Below are 20537 nucleotides of genomic sequence, written 5' to 3' on the forward strand. Positions count from 1 at the left end.
CAAACATGAAAAGAAAAAAAAAAGGTCTCAGATCATTTGGTTTTATTGCGTAGCGTAGAGACACACAGCAAAAACAGAAGAGTGGGCAAATTCCTAACTTGCTGGTTCTGAAGACTTAGATATTTAGTGATACGTCTTACCAAGTCAGTTTTAAATAACTTTCAATCAGAAAACAGAAAGAGAAATCAGCCTTCTTCTTTTAGATGATCCCACCAGACAACCTGTTGCCCCTCCAGCAAACAGATTTGCATTTGCCCACACACAGCTCCTCTGTTAAACATGTTGCACTTGTCTGCACACTCCATCCAATTCCTCACCACGAAACCATAACACTTTTTAAACTGAAGCGTCCATCGGAAGCCATATTTTGGGCCACATGTAACATGTTCAACAGAAATGCGGGGCAAATGAGTAAAGACATATTTTTCCTTACCCCATTTGAACATCATCATGGTAAGCAGCACCGTTTTGTAGTAAGAGTGAGAAGCAACTCTTTCAAACTCCATGGCAGATGAAAACAGCTACTGAAGAGCTCCAGTGAAACAACCAGTTTTCACTCCAGAAGGGTGTCCTTTAGCATCTTGCGTCGATAAAGATGTTCCCCCTAGTCTGTGGCAGGCATGTTAGTGGCACTCCATGCTTTCTCAGTAATGTGACCAACATTGGTTTCTGTGGACTGAGAGCCCTGGCATGGCTGAAGCCCAGTAATCACTCTTCTAGAGCGATCTGGCAAAGAAGGACTGGATTCCAGGACTTGGAATCTCTTGTCAGGAGAGCAGCCCAGAAATTCAACAAGCACCTTAATCTTTGGGGTCCTTGAAAACAACTGACTCACTAGAGGGGACTGATTCCATGCTAGATTTAATTAAAAAGGAGTGGAAGATTTTATGTGTTTATTTCTAAATTAAAGTGGCGTCACTGACGCATCTCGGATTTATTTTAACCCTTATATTTGTTGTGATTGACGCGACCATATCCAATAGTAAAGTATTCATAAATACTAACATTGACATTAAGCAAAGACGCCTAAAATACAATCCCAATAACTGGATATTTCCTTTTCTTTTTTTATTTTCTTTTTCTTAATTCTTTCCCTGAAGCGATATTTTCCCTGCAGTACCAAGTGCTGTCATGATGAAACTCGCATAAGAACAGGCTGATGGGTAGCGACACTAATCCACTCGCTTGTATTAGCAGTGATCTTTATTTTCAGAAGCTCTATCTTAATTATTTTCAGATTTATTCTCATCAAAAAATAACAATGGTAAAGATATCGTATGTTTATTAAAAACATATATGGGAAAATAAAAAAATGCATTAATCACACTCAGATTATTCCTATAGGTAGGCACAACCACCATCCATGTTTTTATCTATTCTGATAGCAAAATAAATGGTTGTCTTTTTTAATTGGGATGGATTGTACACACCCACATCACTGTTATGAATATTGCTTAGCAATGTTGTGCTAAATGAATCCCATTGCTTAATTAGGTCATTGCTAATTAAATAAAAAATCACTTGACACAGACATGTTTTCATTATGATCTTAATGGTGTTTAGTGAACATAGTCTTGGATACATTCTAATGTTTTAGTTCAAATGCATACAATTAGGCAAAGACAACATCCATATAAAATGTAGAGTTAATTAAGAAGGCTAGCCAGTTTAGTAAAATCACACCAGTGTCTTTAGGGCAAATATGTGAGAATGAACTTAGACATCTCTCTTCAGTTTCTTTACTTTTGAAAGGCAGACTGAAACTAACCACAAACGCAGTCGGGAAGAGAATCCATTCCACTTTTTGGAGCTCTCATCTCTAGTCATCAGTGGCTTGATGGGGCTTTTGTGAAAAAGAGACTTATCTCTCAGCAGTACCACCTAACAGGACTGGAAAGCCCCATCACACCTCTAGTGCTGGTAAGCCCCATCTAAGCTTAGCAACCGAACCGATGGATTGGCCAACCTGATGTAAACCCACTTTAATTAAACGTTTGGCAAAACACCGCACTCAGTGGATGTGAAAGAAAGGTGTTCCAGTGCGGAGCTGTGTCAGCATGCTTTGGCTGCAAAGGAATTAACCTCTACTTGATCATGCGAGAAAAATATGTCTTGCACAGTGCTGAAGCTTAAACAACTTTCCTGTTTTATGAAATCATCATAAAAAAAGTAAAATCATTCGCCCTTAGAGGTGATGGATGGGATTTCATAAAAAGATTGCCCTGAACTTTACATGATTGTTTTGGATTAACACGCATTTCACTGAATCACGGGTTTCTTGGTATCATCCAGGTAAAAAAAAAACAAAAAACGTTTGTTTGAAGTCATGAATATCAGAACCTTGTGATCAATGCCAGTTCAAAAAGTCTGGTTTTAAGTTGAAAAAGGTGGAAATCAGATGGGGCAGATCTGGACTGCAGAGAGCAGCAGGAGCAGAAGCTCGAAGGGAAATCTGCTCAGATGGCTCTCTGGGTACCATGTGGTTTTGCATCCTCAGCTGAGTCTTACAGTACGTACTGATTTATTTGCATGCTTGTTCTGACACTGTTCTCCATCGTGTTACTGTGTGTTCCACTGGTGACTCATGGTCCAAAGCACTATGCAAGGACATGTCCTGACAGTTCATCAAGACACTGCATATTCACATGAAGGGGTTGCTAATAAACATCCTAAACATGTTTAAGCCCTAAACATCTTATTAGATATTATTAAATATCTTATAAAACCAAAGATATCTTTACCTTAATAAGCACTATGACTATAAATGAAACAGTATATGAAAAAAACACCTTTATTACAGCAGGATTTGTTTTGAATTGATGGAAAAAGGTAAATAATTACCTGAAAAATGCATACTGTAATGTACAGTAGTAACAGCTATGTAACTTTATTGGGGGGGAAAAGTAACAAAGTCTGAATCACATCAAAACTCATAGGAGCAGAACATGAACTTATTGAATAATTGTGAGTATTTAAGGTTTATTTTATAGTCATGTAAAATGAGACCCGAGACATTGAGTTTATATATGAGATTCAACAAAGCTTCATACAAAACAGGGGTCTCGCCAATATCCAAACAGGTAGTTTAGCTCCAGCTGACAAAAAGGGAGACAAATCTGAACCAATTATATCATTAATAAGTCTTACTTCAATTTTATGCAAGGATAATCAACAAGGACCTGGAAAAGATGGGTCTTGTTTATTATGCGGAGACTGATACAAACAGTGTATATAATATGATGTATTAAAAATTTTCAGATAGCTTTTGGTAACATTCCTAATGTTACCTAATTCTGAAATTGCAGGTAAACAAGGTAAAACAAGCTTTTGGACTGAAAACTGGTTAATGAAAAGGAAAGAGAGCGTGCAGGTGAGGTGTTGAGAGAATGTTAGGATACAGATAAAAGTCCAGACTTGAAATCAAGGGATATTATTTTAAAATGAATGATGTGCTTGTGGGGCCCAAAGGCACTCCTCTCATTCGCAACGATTCTTATGCTCACAAATCAGGCTCTTTGAAGTTGCTTTATCATGAAAGAGGTGACGTTTAGAAGATCAATTGATTTTCAGCGGCTATCTTTAACTTATTTTTCTGTGTGAACTCCTTTGAACTTTAGTCCAAAGCTGATCATTTTAAAAGTATGTCCAACTCGGGGGCCCCCACGTGCTTAAAGTAGCCTCCTCCAGTCCAGCCCCGATCTGCTTTTTAACTCTCTGTCAGAAGGATGGCAGTCATAATTCCAGCCTCCCCTTAACCTGACACCAGTTATTCAGACAGACAAATTTGTTTTGTGAAAGGGATTGTTACAGCTGGAATGCAATGAACGTAGGATACAAAAACCAAGAGCATATATGTTTGGCTATTTTTTGTAAAAAGCGTGGGAGACATCTAATCTCCGGCTACACATTTTACGTTTCCTAATAGCAAGTCATACAGATTTTGCATCATTATTATGTTCCCAAGAACGTATTTTGCAAAGAGGTGTTTTTACTATAAAAGAAAAACGTTTAATCTTCCTATGTCTTGACAAGCTGTTTAATCTCACTCCCTCATTCAGATTGCTCAGGCTAATGTAATTCCTGTTCATTTACTCATCTTATTTAACACTCTCTGCTTTCCCCCTACACTGCATAACTGTTTGTACAGGGTGTTTTCAAGGACAAGAACTCTACACAGCACAAGTCATAGTCAAACATTTGATTATGTGAGTAGAAATATCAGCATATTGTTTTGTTTTGTTTTTTTTGGTAAACCTACATTTCTAAAAATAACAGACGCAAAGAAGTCTTTTTATCATTTTATCATCGTCCTGTGTTCTGCTCCGCACTTCCAGAATAAAGGAGAGATAGGTTATTTATTATTTGTTGTACTAGGAAGATGAAATGAAAAAAAACAAAGTCCAAAATTAACAAATACTTTACTCCAGAAGAAGGGTTTTACATTTTGCCCAGACAAAACCGTATTTGAGCAAAGCCTCTCAAAAGTTTAAATCACTCACATTTCTTTGAAGAAAAGGTTCATGTGAAGTCTTAGGCCATTATAGCAGATACAACTGATACAGATACTACAAATTCTAACATATTTAGTATTGTGGCATACTTGCTATCTACCACACTGCAAAAATTCCACTTTAACAAAAGTTCATAGCGTGACTAGAAACTAAAGTTTTGGTGCTTTTTTTTACTTGTTTAACAAGCACTGGTAATACGAATAAAACGCTGATATGAAAGACTAACCAGCTTTATTTAGTTTTGTTCAACCAAAATACTCACCAGAAAAAGGAGAAACCACAAGAAACGTGGGATGATCTTCAACATATCATTCCATGTAGACCTATGAAACAGAAAAGGCTGTTTGGAGCACTGGCACTTTTAACTTCACATACTGTCCATGCTCATGCCATTACAATCTGCAAACAAGTCAACAAGATCTCCCTACTGTACTTCATTTTGAGCGGAATTGTATCCTTTCTTGCACAAAAATCTTTTTTTTTCCACCAAACTCCTTGAGTATATTTTCTTGACTGCTTGTATCAATTTAGAAGGGATAAGAACCCTTCTAAGGGATACCTTTTCATGAAACATGGACAGCTGGAGTTCCCCCTGTATTGCTTAGACTGCAGGGCCCATGGTGTCCACAGCAGAAATAGCCTTGATTAGAGAGGTCATGCAATAACCCTGCCTGTGCTCCAGCGCATGGTAAGTTACAGGGGTCACATCTGAACAGCCACTTAATAAATACATGCATCTTGCAGAGACTCAACGTGCAGTTTGGTCTGGGTGGCTTATATTTGGATTCTACACGGGTGTGTTTCAGCGGTAACCAGGAAATCGTTTTTTTTTTTTTATTAGATTGCAAATAATTACTGCTCCTACAATAGAAAACACATCATAATTCAATTGGACTGTACGGTCCATTACAAGAAGGCAGAAACTAGCACAATTCAAATCAACTCACAGTTTTACATGCCATGCTCCTCTTTTAGCTTCAAAACATGCAAATCATGGCCAATTTCATGGTACAATTGATGGTCAAAGGGCTTAAGAATGACCGTTAATGTGCTGACTTGCTCGTGAACTGTCCAGATGCGTGCCTCTTCATTGCAGTAAAAACTTGGCCTTCAGCTCCACCTCTAATCTAGAACAATGTTACATTTTAATGTGCCCTGATGGGGTTTTTTTTTGTGTAACCCCACACCAGGCAGTTTAAAAGACATTTGGCTTCTTTAAAACTCTCACTGGTGAGTTTAATTACCTATCTCCACCAGGAAATGAGTTCAGGGGTACGGGACACCGGGCGTGGGACGCTTCACAGGGTAATGAGGGTTTAAATGTTAGTGTTGTCCAATGAGCCGTGGTTCAATTTACCGCAAGCTACTTTGGCTCCTTGAATACACATCAGTTAAAAGTTTTATTACAGCCCCCATGCTGGTAAACGACAGGATTGTGCTACATTGAACAACACAGTGAATTACATCAATGCGCATCTGAATGGCCTGGGTGCCACTGTGTGCAAGTGATTGATTCACTTTCACAGAACCGAACGTTTAGAATTAGGAACACTAGAAGAGAACAAAAGAACATGCTAAAAATATTTTTTTTCAAAGCTTCGTGAACTATACGACAGCACTTATGGTGCTCATATGAACTGTCATGGTAAGTGGGTACAGTGAGCAGCTGCAGAGAACTGTGTTTTTTACAGTATACCTGTTTGTTTTCCTAATAAAGCTATGAAAAGGTAGCGCCAGAAAAATCTATTATGATGCTAATGTCAGAGATGGGAACTTGTTTCTTTTTTGTTTTAAATACTTTTGTGCAAGTGTGTGTTTTTTCACCTCGCCTTTTAGCAAGAGCATTTCATTAACATGGCCTTTAACGCAGGTTTTATTGCATGTGAATTTTGCACATGTTTCTTGCCAGGGTGGAATCGTAATTCTTCTAGATCGGTCCATTGTTTTCCAGGCAAGCACACTGACTAATTCACCTGGTTTCAACTGAACAGAAAGCCAGTTGTAGTTCACTAGTGATTTTTGTTTTTGGAACTGGGGAGGAATATATCCTGTTTTCAAGTCTCCGGGGTTAACACTTCACAGAATAATTTCTTACCATTGTTTAATCAAGACATGGATGGATTTAGAATAATACTACAGTGATTCAGCAAGCTACCCTAGCAAAGCACTCTACTGCAGCACAACCAGAACTACTCAGCCTGCTGATTATCAGTGAAATAATTAAGATCAGCAGGACTGCATGCTGAGTAGCCCTGATGTAGAACACAAAACCCACAAAAAGATAAAGCCACATCTCACTGTTTTTAAACAAAACTAGCTGTGAGTGGCATGACATTTCTTCTTTGCATCATATTGTGACCACATTTCAAACCGTCAGAGCAACATTAATAAAATAATGAGCAGAAGGAATACATGCAATCATTTTGAAAAAATAGGTGCAGGTATTTATGCAAAAGGCGACAAAGAGGAAGGTGTTAGACTCTGGGCAGTGGAAAGTAACTGTGGACTCTTACAGGAAAGTGTACAATAGCGCTCCACTACTGTGCCATGTCAAGGCACTGCCTGATGGGATAGGCTCTGGCTCCCCCTTGCTCCCGCAAAGGATGAAACATTTGGAAAACGCACAGAAGAAATAAAAAAAAAAACTTTTCATTGAAGTAGCAGATCAAAGAAGACACAGTTCCATTTAGTTCTAGCGGTTGAAATGCGTGTTTACTGAACGTGACCTAAATTTTGCCATATATCCAAAGAAGGACAATGCTTCCATCTGCTATAAGTTGATTGGTTGAAAACACATGACAAGATACTTTTTTTTAATGCAAGCCTAAAATTGTATTCTTGTCTCGACTGAGACTAACAAAACCGCTTTGAAGGCATAACAATTCCAGTTTGCTGGTACTTAAAAATACTAGAAGCTTTTTTTTTTAGGTATGATCTGTTGGCTCCATTATCTGCTCCCCCTGCTACCTTCTCTGGGGGTCTCCAGGGTTTGTGGTTATCTTCCCTGGAATAACAAGCAATCTGGGGTTGGTTTCATTCTCCTCTGACCTCTCTTTCCCTCCCCCAGATCCTCTGTTTGTTTGCCTGGGGCTCTCTGACTGGGGACCTTTGCCGTCATGATTGATGCTAGCACTCTCGTTCCATAATTCCCTACCTACACCTGCCCCCTGCGAGTGAAAGTCCATAAAGGCAAGGGACTTGATCTATAAATGCAGGCAGCCCGCACATCTGCACACTCAAAACCATTTCACCTTTTACTATTTCTCACAGACTGTTGTCGCTCTGATGGGCTGCAGTTAATGACAAACATGGAACAAAAAAAAAACACTGCCCTGACAACCACAACACAGAGTCAGCACAGAAAGAGCAGTATTTGGTGAATTTGAGATAATTGATGATTCTCACATTAGCGCCACGTCTTCAATTACTTGAATATTACAAAAGGCTTCACTGACTGTTATGATGAATGGTTATTTCAGCCTTGAACAGAGAAGACTATGAGGGGACCTGATATAAGTATTCAAAATTCTCAAAGGTGCTGACCGAGTTGACCAACTGGGTTTCTTCAGAATGAACAGTTTGCCGTAAACCAGGAGACACAAGTGGGAACTACTTGGAAGTGTGTTTACAGTGAAAGTGGAGGCAGAGGAGCTGTAGGAGTATTAAACAAGCTGCCCAGCCATGCAGGTGAAGCTCAAACTTTGGTTTCCTTTAAGTAAGAGCTGTACAACATCCTAGGATCGATTACCTATGAACTACCAAACTGTGTCAGATGAAATTCGGTTTCTTTCAGTTTGTGCTGGTCAAAGCTTTTCTTAGTTAATATTGAGTTGTTGTTAGGTCAAAAACAGCAGAGGTTCTTTCAGACTGGTTTAATAAGAGTTATTTTCATCATCACACAGACAAACCTCGCTTTCTTATTTTCTACACAGATGATACAATAGCCTTCCTAAGATCACTGCAGGTTATGGACCAATTCTCCTGGGACTCAGGCTCCAGGCTCAATTGCTAGAAGTCCAAAACGAAGTTCTTTGGACCCTGAAAAGACAGGAGCGCAGCCCCAGAAGGTCTGATGCTCTGTACATCCTGCCAGCTTTGGTGTTCCTGGCAAAGATGCACCTTCCACTGTCCCAACTAAAGCGAACGGTGTTCATCTTTGTCAGGGGGAGGAAATAAGTAAGCGACAGTACATTGGGTGTGCTAAGCAGAAGGAGCGAGAGATGTACCCCACTTCCTCCTGAAGTTGGACTGGGGTGGTGTTGTGGCTCTGTGGCTCAGGATCTGCGCCTGTGGCTGGAAGGTTGCTGGTTTAAATCCCATGGCCAGCAGAGGAATCCTACTCCGTTGGGCCCCTGAGCAAAGCTCTTAACCCCAACTGCTCCAGGGGTGCCGTATAAATGGCTGACTCTGCGCTTTGACCCCAAGCTTCTCTCCCCGTGTGTGTGTCTCATGGAGAGCAAGTTGGGGTCTGCAAAAAGACAAATTCCTAATGCAAGAAATTGTATATGGCCAATAAAGTGATCTTAAATTATCTTCTTCTACAACCTATGCCAGGCACCAAAGAGCCCGGTCAAGCACAGGTTCCACTCCTTCATCAGACTGGGGTTCTGATGCCCCTAGGAGCCTGGGACTCATGCTTAGCTGAGCAAACACAAGAGCCCTTTACCACGGCAGTGTGGATGAACCGGGACAACACTGTCCATCTTCTGCAAGCTAGGACAGCGCTGACCTATCAGGGAATGACAACGGGCTGGAAGTCACAGGAGTGAACAGAAAAACACAGCTTCTGCTTTGGCTTCTGGCATCCATTATGAAAGAGGAGTGTGGATCAATCTAAATAACCTGAAGTGGGGAGTCAGGGAGACCTAGGGGAAGACCCTTGCAGGCCTTAGGGAAAAGGACGAAGAGAGACCTTAGTAAGTGGGGACTTTCCACTGCAAAGGGAAGATGAAAAGAACTGTGGGCCTTGGGCAAAGACTGCAGGGAGAGGACAATGAGGCATTCTGTTCTAATCAGCCCCTGTGAACGGTCAGACATTCGCAGTTTCAGAGCCAAAACTGGATGGAGACAGGCACACCAGGGGGCACACTGGTCCCCAAACAAAGCGCTGTTAAGATGCAAATGCAAGAGGGAGGCGGGGGAGGGGGTGCTTTTCACACCTCGCAAGGGCCAGCCGAGCTCCTGTCATGACACTGCCTGTAACACAAAACTGAATCTGTAAACTATTTCAATCAAATGTATTTAAAAACAAACAAACTCTGTCACTACGTATTTCAAATAATAATTCCAACACACTACAAATAGCCTATTGCTTATCAGACAGGAAGTAATCATAACCATTCTGTTTTAAATTAGTTTAATTAACCGTTAGGACTTGAACTCCCTGAGATTTATTTTTCCCACTTGGGAGCTTTGTGATTTTCTCTGCTCCATGTCTAATGTTTGTTCAGTTGGCCCTGTACTATACTCATGACTTCTGCTACAATAATGGATAAAAAGTGCAGTGTTGTTCATCTCAGCAAATCACAAAATGCTTTACACGTGGAGGCATGAGAAAGCACTTCCCCAAATGAATACAGGGGAACTTCAGGAAGGCCAGACTGTACAAGACTTTAGTGCAATTTAGCCAGGGCACCAGGGTTAACACCCAAACTCTTTCAAAAAGTACCATATGACCACTTATTTAGGACTAGTTTTAACATCTCATGTGAAGTATGGAACCTACTAGTGTACAGTGTCTCCAGTCAGCTCAGTGTGAAACTGGTTTAGAAACTGTGGTCCTGAGGAGAGAGTGCCTCCTAGTGGTTCACCCGCGTAACGATCTGTGAAAGCGCTCTTGGGCTGTGAAGGCAGCAATACCTAACATATATTGAATTGATCTTACCCGCAAAAGATGTAAAGGGGTCTCAAGAGAACGTAAGATTGGTTGCAAGAACACCAGCATACGCCACACACACGGACAGTGCACCGACAGCTCTAGAAATAGTCTAGACTTGCATCCACTGCAGAATATGACTACAGTAAAGATGCTGCCACAAAGTGTGGGAATCTCTGGGCACTCTGTGGAGCTGCGAGCATTTTCATGACCCGAACGCCAGTTTCGATGACAGAAGGCCAGTCTAGTGAAAGATATTATAAGCCAAAGTCTATAGTGCTCCTAATGGAAGCTCCACTCTGGGGTTAGCACTAGCGTGTGGAATCATTTTCAAGGACAGACTTTTTCCTTGCACTCCGATGCTTTGCCCGCAGCATTACAGAGGCCACACGACGCGATTCTCCTCTTCTCGCCTCTCACCGGGCAGAACCACTCTCTCATCCGGACAAACAGAAAAGCGAAACGCCGCACAGGACTCTACGAGAGAGCGCACGGTCCTGCCCAGTCTTTCACCATTCGCACAGGTGGAGAAGAGAGCCGCCTCGCACGATTCACAGGTTGGAACATGCGGAGGAGACGCCCGCAAGTGAACGCCACACAGGTGGAAGATGTGCATGAACCTTCCCTATTAACAGTGGTTAATGTTCCCCTCGGGCACTGGGTGTTGGAAATTGCTCAGTCTTGGTGTCATGTGGGTGAGCTGAAGACGGGGTGCCACAGTTGCAGACGCCAGTTAGCACCTTCAAGCCTTTTGTTTTTCCCTTGTGCACTGATCACAGTCTGCAAAGGACCTTGAAGTCTTTTGGGTGTTACAACATTCTCTGACACATATAGCAAATAAATGAGATTAGCCCACATCAAGAGCCTTAGATGTGGGACAGACAATAGACACAGTGGGCAGGCCCTTTGGGCACTTGTCCTAACAGGATAGCAGGATCAGTGAGGATTTACTGTTCAGAGGGGAGGAAGATCAGACACCTAATCATCTTAGTGACAAATGACAGAGAGGAAAAATAAACAGAATATATTGTTAAAAGGGCAAAACTCTCTTCTTAGTTTAAATTCCAGAGTAGACTGTGATTGTAATCTGATTAGATATCCTGCTGGCTCTTGGGCAGGAATGCAGATACCTTCTCAGTCAAGGATTTCTTTCTTAAAGGAAATTGAGAAAGGTAGCACGACAACAACAAGCTAAATCTGCTTAACAGTTTGACTGGTGAATCTCATTAGTGTAAACTGTGGGGGGATGAACACATTTCTCTATAAGGATAGCATCCCACCAAATCCACATGTGCAGAGGTTATTGAGCACTTATCACCCGCAGTGCCGAAGCCCGGCTACTCAATACGAAAGTGCAGCAAAAGAGTGTGAATTGGGATTTTCACAAACTGGAAAACAAAGTGAGCAGTACTGTAATTCTAAATGGAGACCAACGCTGAAATCATTCTGCTAACGTGATCTACCGCTATACAACAGATTACAAATTGGTATTGTCATAATGCTCTTATTTCTTCAACCTTCTGATTTAATGCCATTTATTTAACTGTCAATTATTTCCTGGAGCAATATTAAGCAGTGCGAAAGCTCATGATCTCCAGTGTCACAAAGTATAGGTGGACTTGTGCTCAGTTGTAGAAATTCAGAAGCTAAAAACTGGAGGAAAACAGGTTCCCCGGACAAGGCTCGTTAAAATGCAAATACAACTGCGACTGTACCAGGGGGTGAAGGGAGGGTTCACACCTCCAAAGGCCCAATCAAACTCTTGACGCTTCTCATGGTCTCTTCACGCAACACGGAATTTACCCTGTGAATGATTTGGAGTTATCGTATTTTAAACAAATCTGTTACTAGGTATTTTAAAAATAAGTTCAATGCATGATATTCCAACACACAATACAAAATAGCCTGTTGACTATGAGACAGGATGTAATCATACCCATACTATTTTAAATTACTTGAATTCACCTTTAATTAATTTTATTTAATTAACTCCCTGAGGCTAATTTTGCCCTTTCAGGACCTTTGTGTTTCTCTCTGCTCCAATTCTATGGCTGTTCAGTTGAGTCTGTACTATAATATTCACCATGACATGGACTATAATAATGAATATGTCCTTGAGTTTTATAGCACCGTTCATCTCAAAAGATCACAAAACGCTTTACATGTACGGTAAAAGGGGGCACCGACGTTTATGTAGAATATTTTCTTTAGAAAAAGTAGAAAATAACTTTAAAAATCATACATGCATAGGGTCTGTTTTTCCACTCTGATCGTCTTGTCAGTTCCTGCAGGAGGAAGTCAGAAGCTGAGCACGGCTGGTCTTGCTCAGTACTGGGATGAGATTTCATGGCGTAAAAGTTCAGCAGTGTCAAACTTCCACCAGTAGACGGGGACCTTTCCTCTGAACCACTAATTCCGAACCAGTGCCTCGATTAGGGATCGTGTGCTCATGGAGTTCTGGAAAAAAACAACAGTTCGTTTAATGTTCAACGTCGTTCTCATGTTGGAAAACGTTTAAATACAGAGTTCGTAAAAGTTCTATGTGCTTCAAAGACAAATTCTTTAAAATCTATTTTAAAATACCCTTGGATAACTGGTTTACAGAAATTTCCTAGCATATAAACTTATATAATGTGACCCCCTAACGTAATCTTCAAATCGATGTGGTTTGTTCTGCTTCGTTCATTTGACGTTGTCTTTGTGCTGTCGTGTTGCAGCACGTGTGAGTATATGTACATGCTTGCATTTCCATTTTTTTTTGTATACAAAACGTAAAATGTAAATAAAAAATAGTGCTCATGTATATAATGCTTCATGTAACAGCGCCGTCCTTCGGTCAAGAACTTAAACTGAGGTCCGGACCCCTTGGTCATGAAAGATCCCATTGGGTTTCCTAGCGGGAACAGATTTCAAGGGATATACTGAATGGAACAGGACACTGCAACTTATTTATTTTGCACTAAAAGCCACTACATGCCACGGCACTGTTCATCACAGTAGAGAAGCTCACCACGGTGTCCGGGCTAAGCTCTGTTTTGGTTTTGCACAACCTGGCCTCCTTTAATTTTCCCTGCTGCGTGTCGTACCTGAATAAGGAGGGTATTAAAAAATTGTTAACATTTACTTTTTACTTTAATAAGATATGAACGATAAATTGACTGCGCCGGTCTGGCTGTAAATGAGTAATTACTCATAAAGGATCTGCGTAACCGGTTCCTCGGTTGATGGACAGCTCCAGCGCCCACTCACAGTTCAGCTTTCCGGTTTTCAGCACTTCCAATCCGTGTAGTCATACGGCACCGGTTCACCAATCAGAAGGCGATAGACCCGCCCGCGGGTTGAGCCCGGGGCCCCGTGCTATGGCAACCAACCGGAAGTGTGCGGGGAAACGGCTGCCGTAAACGCGTTCTGCGGAGGACTGCGGCGCACAGTCTCTACAGGGCAGCGGAAAGGCGTACTGCAGCTCTCGGGATGCAGCGTGACAGAGCAGGGACTTCGGGTGGTGGTGACAAGTAAGGACGTTGTTGTTGTTTTTTTTTTGGCGAAGATTAAACGCTTTCTTAAAATTTTCAGTCGGAGGTGAAATTCGGTTGATTCCCGGGTATGATCACGCAGATCTGAGGCCTGAAGGAGGGTTACCTCTCGCTAGCGTGTGGGTGATGGCTGAGCTCCGTGTCTCCCTTGTCTCTCTCTCTCAGGGCCGAGCGGGAGACAGCGATGATGTCGAAGTATTATGATGGTGTCGAGTTCCCTTTCTGCGATGAGTTTTCCAAGTATGAAAAGCTCGCCAAGATCGGGCAGGGAACCTTTGGGTAAGTTTCTTTTGCTCGCACGTCGTTCAACGTTTCCGTTTCCGCCAAAGTATTGTTTCGACCCACATGTGCAGCATATTGTCAAAACATCTTTTTTTCACCTCGGAAATCTCGCTCGACTACGCCCTGTGCCGTCACTAACTGTGGCTGAAAAGCTGATCAACACATTTGTGTTCGCTCGAATTGACTACTGTAATGCTCTACTCGCTGGGGTGTCTAAATATACTTTGAACAAACTGCAGTGTGTCCGAAGTTCAAAATATCAGAGAGTCACCTTCTCTAAACTCCGTCAAATCCAGACTCAAAACCTTCTTCTTCAGAAAAGCCTTTACTTAACTGTTCCATTCTTCACCCCTCTGCTTTTCTTAGTTCCAGCATCCACGGTCTCCTCTACATATTGTAATTGTGTTTTATCATGTGTATTCTTTTTATTTATTGTTGTTGTCATTCTGTAAAGCGCTTTAAAAAGCCACCTTTAAAGGTGCTATATAAAATAAAGTTGTTATTATTATTATTATTATTATTATTATTATTATTATTATTTTGATGTGCTTGGGCGTGTAACAGTCCAGTTGCCATCTAACGCACGATCAACAATAACGATGGGATATTTTTCTTGGACTTGTCCAAGCTTATTTTGAAAGCCCCATATGTGTAAAAACTCACAGTTAAATACATTCTGATTCCATATTGTAATGCAGTAAAATGTAAGAAAGTCCAGGGGAGGTGAGTACGTTTGAGAGCAACTGCAGCTGAATAGAAAAATTCCACTCCACACACACGATATGGGGAACATGTTCTGATTTGGTAAAATAATAAACAAATAGTCTGGCAGTGGAGCCTTCTTTGGATGTAAGAAAGATAGTAATGTCTCCTATATGAAGTCATTTTATTTTATATTGTATTTTTATTGAAACATTACTGTAGTCAGTGTGTAATCCGAAATCTTAAAATCGGTTGGATTTCCTGGTGTTGGAGACTTGAAGTGCATTTTGTTGGTTTTTGATGCAGGTTTTGTGTTGTGTCCCCAGGGAGGTCTTTAAAGCTAAGCACAGGCAGACTGGCAAGAAGGTAGCCTTGAAGAAGGTTCTAATGGAAAATGAGAAAGAAGGGGTAAGAATCGTCTTTTCCTTTTTCGCCGTCACTGAGTAGATTGTGCTGACGAGACAAAAAAGCTCAAAGAGAGAGGCAGATGGAAAAACCAGCGTGTACTCTTCATTCCTGTCTTTTAATTCGATGCTGTCATTCCACTGTTTTGGTCATCCTTGCTTCTGTATTACGATACTGTAAAAATACGCAACTTTATAAACTGAACATAGTGAACAAATCTCCCTGGCTCCCATTTTTAAGCAGCATTTTCTATTCATTTAATCTTGAAAAGTGGAAATGCAGGTAGCACTCACTGTCACGTTCTTCTTCAGTTTCCCATTACAGCCCTGAGAGAGATTAAGATCCTCCAGCTGTTAAAACACGAGAATGTAGTGAATTTGATTGAGATCTGCAGAACAAAAGGTAAGTCCTCAGAAACCCATCAAGTTGTTTTTTTTCTGTGTACTTTTTTATAGGGCACGAGCAAATACGTAAATTGGTTTATTAAATCTTTATTAAAGAGTAGAAAACAAAAGTGAACACTTTTCAGTTGTTAAAAGGATGTAAAGCTGTTAAGAACACCCGAAACGTTGTTTTCTTTTGACATTTTGCATGAAAATAACCCTTACGTGTTACCTCATACGTAGCATAACCTAAAATAGTTTGATTATTGATATATAGATGTCGTAGTAAACAAACAGAATTGGCTATGTAAATTGTATTCTTATAGAAATACTGAATATCTAAGAATATAAGTATTTTTTAATTAATGTGCTTATTCAATAAAAAGAAAATTAAAGTGTTTTTTTTTTAATTCCAGCCACCCAGTACAATCGATACAAAGGCAGCATCTACCTGGTGTTTGACTTCTGTGAACATGACTTGGCTGGGTTACTCAGTAATGCCAACGTCAAGTTTACTTTGGCTGAAATCAAAAAAGTCATGCAGATGTTGCTAAATGGTTTATATTACATTCACCGAAATAAGGTAAGAACTGTTTTTTGTTTTGTTTTTAAATTATTTCCTTTCTAAACCTTTATTAAGTAGTTATGAACTTCTGTGAAATGTTTTGTTTTTACATTAACACTTTGCGTTCAGAATTCAAAACCTTGCATGCTAAAGGGTTTATATGTTTGTTTCTGTTGTTTTCAATGTTTTAGCTTTCTTAGCCTTTAGACAGTTGTGGTGGAATATGAAACTGTCTAAGAATCCCAGATCTTGTTTGTAAACCGTTTCACCCTGTATTATCAGGGAATTTGTAGCGACACAAGATTACTTAAGGACAATAAAACTTGAAGCTGGTATGCTGTTCTTGCTAGCTCTCCAACCTCAATTCCACTTGATAGGAGAGTGAAACACATGCTGAGAGATGACTAGGACTGATAGTGATACACTGATTCAGTTGTAAGACAGAATGCCCAGAGTATGTGCTACTGTGCTACTGTGAGTATGAACACAGTCAGTTGTCACCAAATATCCAAGTGAAGGGCAGGTGAAATATCCCCTTCCAGGAATCTTCTCAGCTCCTCAGATATTGGTATAAATACGTTTTGTATACATTATGGATCGTGTACATAAAACCCGAGTTTTGCTTCTTGCTTCTTCTTTTCCTCCCACCCTTCTGCTTTTTTTAGATTCTGCACCGCGACATGAAGGCGGCCAACGTGCTCATCACGAGGGATGGCGTCCTGAAGCTGGCCGATTTCGGTCTGGCACGTGCCTTTAGCCTTGCCAAAAACAGCCAGGGGAATCGCTACACCAATCGGGTCGTGACGCTTTGGTACCGCCCCCCGGAGTTACTGCTGGGTCAGTGTTTAAGATCGCCGAAATGGCAGCCCCGAATGTCGTTTCCTCTGGTGATATAGTGGCCCGTCTTGAAGGGGAAACACAAAGCTATTTATATATTTCAGACTTAGAATCAGCCTTGATGAGTGCATTTCAAACCACAATACGGGTAACATGTACCCAGTAAAACCTAAAATCTACATCACCAAATTTATTACATTTCCAGGTATGCACAGCGCCATGTTCTGCGATTCACAACAAGGCACCAAAATTCCTGATGTGAAGTGGCCTTTGACACTGTAAACAAGCAGGCTGCTGGGTACATCTCTTTTAATCCCGTGGAAAAATTTATTTGAGACGGTTTTGCAGACCTGTACCCTTACTTGTGAGCTCTGCGTGCACTTTGGAATTGACCAATTCCAAATCCACTCTTTTCATTTATCTGACTATTAAATTTAAGCGCCTCTTCCAAATTTGGCACTGTATTAAATTTCTTACAGAGTCTTACAGACAGGGGTCTTTTGAATTGAACTTGTCTTTGCGCAGAACCTGAGTTTCACTCAGTTGGCATGTTCAGCCATGAACCTCAGTTGAAGGATTGTTTTCTTCTCAACAGGGGAAAGAGACTATGGCCCCCCTATTGACCTGTGGGGTGCAGGCTGCATCATGGCAGAGATGTGGACACGTAGCCCTATCATGCAGGGCAACACAGAGCAGCACCAGCTCACCCTCATCAGCCAGCTCTGTGGCTCCATTACAGCTGAGGTGAGATCTCCAGGAATAGTCTTGTTCTCGGTGGGGTTTAGCATTTTCTTTTGCTGTTGACGGAAACATATTTTTCCCCATGTTTGTGTGGGTTTCCTCTCGCAGTCCAAAGACATGCCAGCAGCAATATCACCCTGCCAATCCCAGCTGGCAGCCCACTGGAGCTCAGCAGTGAGCCTGGTCAGTACTTGGATGGGAGACCTCCTGGGAAAGCTCAGAGGTGTTAGTGGGGCCAGTAGGGGGTGCTCACCCTGTGGTCTGTATGGGTCCTAATGTCCCAGTATAGTGATGGGGATACTGTACTGTAAAAAAAAAAGCCCAATGTCGTTTGGATGAATCGTAAAACTGAGGTCTTGACTCTCCTTGGTCATTAAAGATCCCAGGACGTTTCTCAAAAAGAGTGGGTTTGTTAACACTGCTGATCTGACCAAATTTCCCATTGGCCTTTACCAATCATGGCCTCCTAATAATCCCCATCCGTGAACTGGCGTCATCACTCTGCTCTCCTCCCCACTGAGAGCTGGTGTGTGGGGAGCGTACTGGCGCACTATAGCTGCTGTCACATCATCCAGGTGGGGCTGCACACCGGTGGTGGTGGAGTCTAGTCCCCATGGTGTGAGTTCTGTATGGACTGGTGTCCATCCAGACCCAGTATTGGATAAAGTGGTTAGTAATAGGATGGATGGATGATCGGAAACTTTTTTTTTCCCCCTCGTAGGTGTGGCCTGCTGTTGACAAGAAGTATGAGCTTTACCAGAAGCTGGAGCTGCCCAAGGGACAGAAGAGGAAAGTGAAAGACCGGCTGAAGGCCTATGTGAAGGACCCCTATGCTCTGGACTTGATCGACAAGCTCTTGGTCCTTGATCCGGCCCAGCGGATCGACAGCGACGACGCCCTCAACCACGATTTCTTCTGGTCCGACCCTATGCCCTCCGACCTCAAGAACATGCTCTCCACGCACAACCAGTCCATGTTTGAGTACCTTGCCCCGCCCAGGAGAAGGGGCCACATGCCCCAGCAGCCTGCCAATCAGAGCAGGAACCCTGCCACCACCAACCAGACTGAGTTTGACCGGGTGTTTTAATGGGGCAGAGACTGGCAAGTCTCTTAATGCTACAGCCCTGAAAGGAACACTTTGCAGTCTCAGGATAGCTTTTTGAAATTTCTCAGAAGAATTCTGACCTGCGGTCCCAGGTTGTTACAACCATGAGGATGGATTCTGTGGACTACTGAAAAGATCTGCTGCGTCCTGGGAGTTCGTGATTTTTCATGAGGTTTTGTTATGGTTTTGCTGTAAATGTTTTTCACTTCGGAAAGACAGTCTTGGAAGATGTGTTTGGGATCACTATGTGGATGTTGGTTTGGGATCCCTGCTGTGTTTCCTCACAGCATTACAGGAAACATCTGCTTTAGAGAACTTTATAGCTTCTTCAACCAAAACCAGTGTAAACCTGCAAGCAGTGTTAGAGCATTTCTGTATTGGCTGAAGGAGGATGTGGATGGATTTAGTATCCAGAGTAAATTGTACATAACTGTAATTTAGTTTCATAGTAACATATTTGCTGCACAAATATGAATCTTTTTGAGGGGAAAAAACATTCAGCAAAAATGTGGAAAAAATATTGACTGGTGCTTTACTGTATCCATGCTATGTAAGGACAAGGCACTAATAAATATTTGAAAACTGTTCTCTTTAGCATTCTTCCCAGAGAAGCAACTGGCACAAGGCAATTAAACTACAGATCAAAGTTTAAAGACTTGAGATTTTACTGGCCACATCTTGAGAAGTGATTGGGGGACTTTAGAAGTTTGTAGGTTTACCATGGTAGAAGATAAACCTGTAGACACTAGCTTAGAGTTATTCTAGTTTTGAATGTCTGTATCGGCTGTAAAAAGTGTGATGGAGGATGATTGTTTGATTTTGGTCCATCTTTGTGCTTTGCAGCTTCTGCCATTTTTATATTGGCAATCGAAGACGTTTCTTGGAAGAGGCTATCTCACCTGCACTTCACTTGGGTATTTGGTGATACAGTAGCACATACTCTGGGCATTCTGTCTTATAGCAGAATCGGTGTTGTAAGAATTTGCACTCTGAGGGACCATATCAATCAATATCATATGTACATTTTTATGTCATCCGCTTCTATTGCTATCAACCGTCTGCAAATAACTCCTCTGATTTATTTAGTAATGGTACAGTTGGGAAGATGCCACCACGCCTTGGAGATTATAGGAAATAGCACATTTAAAAAAAAATGCCTCAGTACCAGTTAGGCAAAATAAATTAATAGAGCTCCATCTATAACCTGAATCTAATATATTTACTACTTTTCAACTTTTAGCATTAATTCCATGCAATCTAACAAGCTACTTATTTTCACTGTGGTATTAGTTACGGGTAGGCTCCACTCCCAACTCTTTCCTCTCTTGGCTACTCCAATATCTTACTCCAGTTGCACTTGTACACCGTATCGGAGCTCAGTTCTCTTTCCGTGTTTGTAAAGAGCTCTATCCTGGGTCAATTAAACCACTTCATGTCATATTTCCTGCACCTGACCGAAATTTCAGGACCGAGCAGTCTGAATCTCAGGAGGAGGTGGCCAGAGCTGTTCCCAGAAAGATAGTCGCGCTGATTGTACAGGTACAGCATTTCCAGTCCCTAAAACGGAAATGGTTACTTTTAGCAGTTAAGCACAAAAA

The 20537-nt window shown here is 41.5% G+C and overlaps 2 protein-coding genes and 1 long non-coding RNA gene across 4 annotated transcripts in view; 1 reads left to right on the plus strand and 2 right to left on the minus strand.

The window, feature by feature from the left end:
- Nucleotides 1–684, minus strand: part of crb2a (crumbs cell polarity complex component 2a) — a 39443-nt gene extending 38759 nt beyond the window's left edge. Inside the window, exon 1 of the mRNA XM_088615120.1 lies at nucleotides 434–684. Within this exon, the coding sequence (XP_088471246.1) occupies nucleotides 434–506 (73 nt within the window). The 5' untranslated portion in view covers nucleotides 507–684. The remainder of the gene's footprint in view (nucleotides 1–433) is intronic.
- Nucleotides 685–4772: 4088 nt separating this feature from the next.
- LOC148644102 (uncharacterized) lies at nucleotides 4773–14146 on the minus strand. The gene is made up of 3 exons (XR_015928915.1): nucleotides 14026–14146; nucleotides 12629–12843; nucleotides 4773–4834 (listed from the first exon to the last, which is right to left on the minus strand). It is a non-coding gene; the product is annotated as an uncharacterized LOC148644102 (long non-coding RNA).
- cdk9 (cyclin-dependent kinase 9 (CDC2-related kinase)) lies at nucleotides 13748–19524 on the plus strand. Of its 2 annotated transcripts, XM_088615129.1 has the most exons (8): nucleotides 13748–13898; nucleotides 14085–14198; nucleotides 15230–15311; nucleotides 15620–15710; nucleotides 16108–16274; nucleotides 16922–17093; nucleotides 17689–17837; nucleotides 18556–19524. In XM_088615129.1, the coding sequence occupies exons 1-8, from the start codon at nucleotides 13858–13860 to the stop codon at nucleotides 18919–18921; spliced, it is 1182 nt and encodes a 393-aa protein (XP_088471255.1). In that variant the 5' UTR covers nucleotides 13748–13857; the 3' UTR covers nucleotides 18922–19524. The 2 variants fall into 2 exon arrangements, with proteins under 2 accessions (XP_088471255.1, XP_088471256.1); XM_088615130.1 differs by lacking the exon at nucleotides 13748–13898 and having other exon boundaries at nucleotides 15210–15311.
- Nucleotides 19525–20537: the final 1013 nt, after the last annotated feature.

This window comes from Lepisosteus platostomus, chromosome 21 (genome assembly GCF_059453375.1).
Source record: "Lepisosteus platostomus isolate fLepPlt1 chromosome 21, fLepPlt1.hap1, whole genome shotgun sequence".
NCBI lineage: Eukaryota > Metazoa > Chordata > Actinopteri > Semionotiformes > Lepisosteidae > Lepisosteus > Lepisosteus platostomus.